Source organism: Mustela erminea, chromosome 19 (genome assembly GCF_009829155.1).
Source record: "Mustela erminea isolate mMusErm1 chromosome 19, mMusErm1.Pri, whole genome shotgun sequence".
Taxonomy (NCBI): Eukaryota; Metazoa; Chordata; class Mammalia; order Carnivora; family Mustelidae; genus Mustela; species Mustela erminea.
In genome coordinates, this window is record NC_045632.1 from 33,429,145 (window position 1) to 33,435,144 (window position 6,000).

Sequence of the window (6,000 nt, forward strand, 5' to 3'; positions counted from 1 at the left end):
GTGTCGGGGAGGCCCCGCTTCTGCCTGGGACCTGGTCTCTTCCAGAGCCCCAAACCAGAGCCCTGACTGCCCGTGGGTTCAGGGCGGGGCTGCCTGGCCTCTGCCGCAGGACAGCAGGGATGCAGAGACGCACAGTCGGGTATGACCCGGTTTGGGTCTTCCCAGGACACAGCCCTGGGTGGGGTGGGAAGTGGACCCTCCCAATCCATTGGATTTGCCATGCCGTGACTTGAGAGCACCTTGGCAGGACTCAGGAGGCAGGACAGGACCACAGGCTTCCCCTTTCATCTTGCTCACCCTCTAGAAAAACTCTCCTGCCTCCTCCAGGCTCTCCCGCCAGTGGTGTCCCCTGACCCCTGCGCCAGCAGGCTGCCGGGCCACACAGCACCTTGGCATGAATTCGCAAGCATGGACACGTGGCCTGCGAGGCAATCTGGGCTGCTTTTCAGCCCCTACCTGCTTGGGTGCATGGTGTGCAGCACGCCTGCCTGTGCCGGGCCAGGGCCTTCTACCCCTCCCTCACCACCGCTGCCCCCCTCCCCCCACATCCCTGCTGTCCTCTTCCTGTGAAGGCCTTTTCCTCAAGTCAAACCACTCCAGCTCTCTGCACACCTCCTCTCTCCCTACCTGCCTCTCTCCCATCTTCTCAGGGTGGGGGTGGGGCACCTTCTCTGTCATCAGGCTCCAGGAGGACGCGTCACAGACCCCTCCATCACCCCCATGAAGAAGCTCTTTCTGAGGGGGCGGGTGAGGGGTCAGGTCGCCTCCTTCAGTGGGCAGAGGGCAGCTGCTGTAGGACGTCCCTGCTCTGGGCTGCTGCTAAAGGCTGAAACAGCGCTGATGGGAGGCCAGAGCCCAGCCTTCATTTTTCTGGGGACTGAGAAGCTTCTAGTGGCCCTTAGGGCAGTGGTAGAAGAGGACGTGTCACAAGCTGGCTCCGCCAGGAACCCACATGCTGACAACCCCAGAGAGGGAGAAAGGCCTGGACTCGGCTCCCAGGGCTACACAGGTCCCTGAACCCCACCAGATTCCAGAAGAAATAGGGGCTGCCCCCTCTTCCCCCTCTACTATGAGGAAGAGAGTCAGCCCTCTCATCGCTGGCGGGGAGGAGGACCCATCGGCCTGTCCCCTCATCAAGGCACCACACTGCTTGCGGATCCGCAGGGCGCCCCCCCCATCCCGGGCACAGGCTCCTGGAGCCAGGCAGCTTGCCACTGTGGGCAAACCTGTCACCTGTGCCTCGCCTTCCATCCAGGCACCGCGATACCTAACAATAATGCCCACTGCTCGGGGTGGCCGTCTGGGTCAATGGAAGGACCAGAGCCAGGCACCAAGCCTACTTCCTAATGTTACTCAGAGGATGAAAACCAAGAAAGGGGAACTGGCCCTGGAGCTAGAGAGAGTCCGGGAGGGCATGGGGGCGAGCCGGAAAGGCCTGGCCCCGAGCTGCCCCGGGGCCGAGGGAGGCTCTGCCTGTGGGCGGCCTGGCTGCAGCCTGCTCTCACGGACACTCCTGCCCTCCCGCAGCCTCAGCTGAGGCCCTTTAGGACCAGTTCAGGTCCTTAGAAAGTGGTGGTGACCAGAGAGGGACTTGGAAGCCACGGGCCCCAGCAGGCCTCCTGAGGCCAGTGCTACCCTTACAGGGCAGGCTTGACCCTAAGCTCTTCCTTGTCCCCAGACTCTTTTTCCCTGGGAGCCCAGTTTGGGACCTGGTCCGAGCACTGGTCCGTCTTGGTGCTGGGGGTGTAGGGCTCTGGACACCCCCAGAGAAAGTTAGCCTGAATGTGGGAAAACATGGGGAGTTTTCCAGGGCCTCCAGAGGAATCAAGCTTGAGTTCAAACAGTCTCGCTGGGTAACAAACAGTCCCTGACACGGTGGCGCATGGGCGCCAAGGCCCGTGGGACACAAAACGGGCCACAGGGCAAGGGGCAGGCGTGGCTAGGGGTGCGAGGTAAGCTCGAAGGGATGGACGGACCGCGCAGATGCTAAGAAGTCACAGCTGGGCACCCTGCCACCTGCTTGGGGCGCCCCATCGGGCTTCTCCCCTCCATCAGCGCCTCATCTTGGTGCTCTCTGGGCAGGAAGCTCCTTGACGGGGTCCACCCGGGGCCGAGTCTAATCTTTGAGCTGCCGCTGACTTGATATCTTCACCGTTTGCCACTCCAGGCACTTCTGCTTTTGGTCCCAGCTGAGAGTGGGGGTGAGGCCTCTGCCCTGCCCCCCACCTCAGAGACCTCCCCACCCCCTTAACTTTGACGTCTCCTCTTCGAGACTCTGGCCACAGACGCCCAAGCCCCAGTCCGCCCCCCCATGGCTCACACCTTACCACTGGAGAGTGGGCCAGGGCAGGCTAGGGCAGGGGGAGAAAGATCCGATCGTTTTCATGCGGCCAGATCCCAGCTGCGCTAGTGAAAACGGGGCATCTTCCTTCCACGGGACTTTCAGGCAGTTCTCTGTTGGTCCACCTTCCATGGTCACTGAAAGCGGTCTGCAGGGCAGAACTGCAAAGGTTTAGGTTGTAGCTGGCTGGAAAACTGCCCTTACCAGGCCCTGGCCAGGATCCTAGGGGACAGCCAAGGGCTTGTGGAGGGCAGCCAGGCCAGTTACACACGGCAAGCCCCTCGAACTTCCCACTCAGGGAGACCACTGCTCCCAGACCCCAGCCTTGCCGAGGGGCTTCTCGGGAGAGGAAGCCTTAGAGAAAGGAGCGCAGCCTCAGCTCGTCACCCACCACAGCCTGGAACACCACGAGTTCTGGGGCAGCCCCTTCCCAGGAGCTCTTCTACCAGAATCCCTGTCCTGGTTTAGATCACGGGTGAGTGTGGGGACACGCAGCCTGGGCCCCAGCCTCGGTGTGCTCCCCTAAAAAGCAAAAGGGGTGACTATGGCCCTAGCCTTCCCAGGGCTCCTGGGTGGATCCAGTGTGGAAACAGAGTCAAAGGCCTTACAAAGGCCAGAACCAGACAAATGCTAAGCTGATGGGGTCTTTCCTGAAAGATGCGACCATGTCCGGAACCGCACAGCCCGCGCCTCTGCCGGGAGGGGGTTCCCAGCCTCTCTCCCAGCCCCCCTGCCACTGCAGCTTTCACCAGGGGCCTCCCCCCTATTCTGTCTTGTTGCAGGCCCCAATACGTACGAGGACGCGGCCGCCTACATCCAAGCACAATTTGAAAGCAAAAACCGCTCACCCAACAAAGAAATTTACTGTCACATGACTTGTGCCACAGACACGAATAATATCCAGGTGGTATTCGACGCCGTCACCGACATAATCATTGCCAACAACCTGCGGGGCTGCGGCTTGTACTGACCTCTTGTCCTGTATAGCACCCTATTTGGTAATGACTCCAGCACTCACAGAAAAGCTTGCGCGTGCACACACACACACACACACACACACACCACTGACAAATGCAAGTTGGTAAATAAACTTTAAAAAGGTATAACAAGACCTTATATATATACAAATATATATTAAAAAAATTCTTTTTAGTTTGTATTAGAAAGAGCTTCGGACAGAACTGACCACCATCCCATAGATCATCAGAGTTTTCCCAGGACAGCAATTGAGCGTGCGTTTGTACACGTGCACACGCGCTCTCACTCTCTCTCACGCGCACACACGCGCACACACACACACACACACACACACACGTCGTGGTGGGGGTCCTGGTTTGGGAGTCCATCCTTTTAAGAACAGCCACGTTATTCTACCCTGAGACCCGTTATCTGTGAGCAGAGGGAGGGCAAAGAGAGGCCTGGCGGGGGTCCAGCCTCTGCTGCCACTCCCCACGAGGCTGTGCGGTCTCAGTTCTGTCCTGCTCTTGTGCAAATTCCAAAGCCCTTCAAAAACTGGCCAACACCCTAAACCCCTCCCTGCCCTCTACTCCCAACAACAGGAAAACCAAGGATGCTTCTCTCTTGGGTGGCGGTGGTTGTTAATTTCAAGGATTTAGAAGAATCATTGCTCCGACCAATCCACTGTCTCTTGAGTTTTCTTTATTCAAAGGCGAGAGTTGGAGGAACTGGAGACTTGGCCTGCTTTCTAGAAGCAGCAGAGGGGAGGGGACATTGAAACAATGGCTGCAATTCACCTGCAGAGTTGAAGCCAGCCCCCTGGAGAAGAGAAGGGCCCAGAGGGAGCAGGGGGGAGGTGAGGAGGACAGCAGAGGCCTGGGGAGGGCCGGATACTTGTAGGCCTGACCATAGTCAGGGTCCCGTGGGGTGAGGCCTCCCAGGGGGCCTGGGCTGGGCTTTTCTGGAGTTCTTGATCCCTCCTGTGACGCTGCCCCATCTTGTCCTACCCCCCACATTATTAAAAACTTTCTAGGGTTTTGTGTTTTTTTGTTTGTTTTTTATTTTTGGTTGGTTGGTTGGTTTTTAAAATCAAAGAAAATGGTCAGACCGGACCCCCTTATCTCTCTCTCTACAGACTGCTTCACGGACTCTTTGCTGTTGACGTTGATCTCCTGGTAGCATGACCTTTTGGCCTTTGTAAGACACACAGCCTTTCTGTATCAAGCCCCTGTCCAACCTACGACCCCAGAGTGACTGACGGCTGTGTATTTCTGTAGAATGCTGTAGAATCTGGTTTTAGTTGAGTCTTTACATTTAGAATTTGAAAGGAAAAAAAAAAAAAAAAGAACATTTCTCATGTGCTTTGTAGCTTAAAAAAAAAAGAGGAAAAAGAAAAATCATTTCATCCATTTTTTTTCTTTTTTTTTTCTTTTTTGGAAATAAAGCAGCATACACATCTGCACCTGTACCCCCATCCATCCCCAGTGTAGAGCCGCCCCCCCCCCCCAGCCACCCTCCCACACCTGCAGAAGTGCCACCTATCTGCCCGCCCCTCCTGGGGACGTGGGTCCTGGGGAGCGTGGTCAGGCTGAGCTTCCCAGAGCGCCCCACCTGCCATGTGCCAGCCTGCCCCAGGCTCACTCCAGGTTCACCTAGAAAAGCACAGCTATCACTGGCCAGTAGCTGCCTAAAAGAATACCGATGGAACATGTAGATAGAGCCCTACAGAAAACCATTTTCCCACCGACCTCCTTTCTACAGATTCCCTCTGTGATTTGTTTTTGTTTTTGTTTTCGTTTTTGCTTTTGTTTTTGTCCCAGTGAGCACTCCGTATCACACACCGGATCAGCTTTCATAGTCTTTGGGAACCGGGGTTGTGGATTTTTTTTCCTTTAACATTTTTGCTTCTCAGTCTCTCCCATGGATGCTTCCTTTGTGTGTGTGCCCCCTCCCCCTCCTCTGTTTCAGTGACCTGTGTTCGCTCCTTCTCATGTGGGGATGTTTGTGCTGCAGATAAAAAGACAAACAAACAAAAAAAAGTTTTTAAATACCACACGATGGAAAAAAAGCAAAAAAAAAATTTTAAAAACAGATGGAATGTAGTGTTTACACGAAAGCCAGTTTCCATGATCCGTCCTATGTCATTTCTACTTTGACTAGTATCCAAACCCCCAACCTCTTCACAGTGTCACTTTTAAGACTTACTATTGGCTGAAGAAGACCAGTCACGGCCATTTCAGATAAAGAGGAGGCAAAAAGACAAAACACACAAAAAAATTAAAAATACAGAAAAAAAAACTTGAAAAAAAGGAAAAAAGAAAAAAAAAAAACAGCCCACGGGTCTTTCTAAGCCTTTCTATTCCCAATCGGTGAGGTTTCTGTGATATCTTACACACTGCCAGTCTACTTCTCTGACTAATGGAAAATTCATGTGTAGCTCAATAAAGAGAATGTTTGTCTGTATTCCTGAGTCTCTCACCCTCGGGCTTCGTTCTGACAGGAGGGAAGGAGGGATTTGACTGGGCCAGACACCGGGAGGCTCTCCCCACCCCCCAACCACATGCCTGACCTTCTGCACACCCCCTCCCCCCCCACCAGTGCTGCCACCAAGGGGAGCCCACTGAGCTCAGCCACCTAGGAACAAGGAGGGCATAGGAATGGGCTGGCCATTCCCCCGCCTGTGGATGCCCTCTTCCTCCCGG

General features: G+C 55.1%; 1 protein-coding gene across 1 annotated transcript in view; it reads left to right on the forward strand.

Annotated features, from left to right (window-relative positions):
• Positions 1 to 5,761, forward strand: part of GNAO1 (G protein subunit alpha o1) — a 166,042-nt gene extending 160,281 nt beyond the window's left edge. Inside the window, exons 8-9 of the mRNA XM_032325123.1 lie at positions 3,124 to 3,339; positions 4,434 to 5,761. Of these exons, the coding sequence (XP_032181014.1) occupies positions 3,124 to 3,311 (188 nt within the window). The 3' untranslated portion in view covers positions 3,312 to 3,339; positions 4,434 to 5,761. The remainder of the gene's footprint in view (positions 1 to 3,123; positions 3,340 to 4,433) is intronic.
• The last annotated feature ends 239 nt before the right edge of the window (positions 5,762 to 6,000 follow it).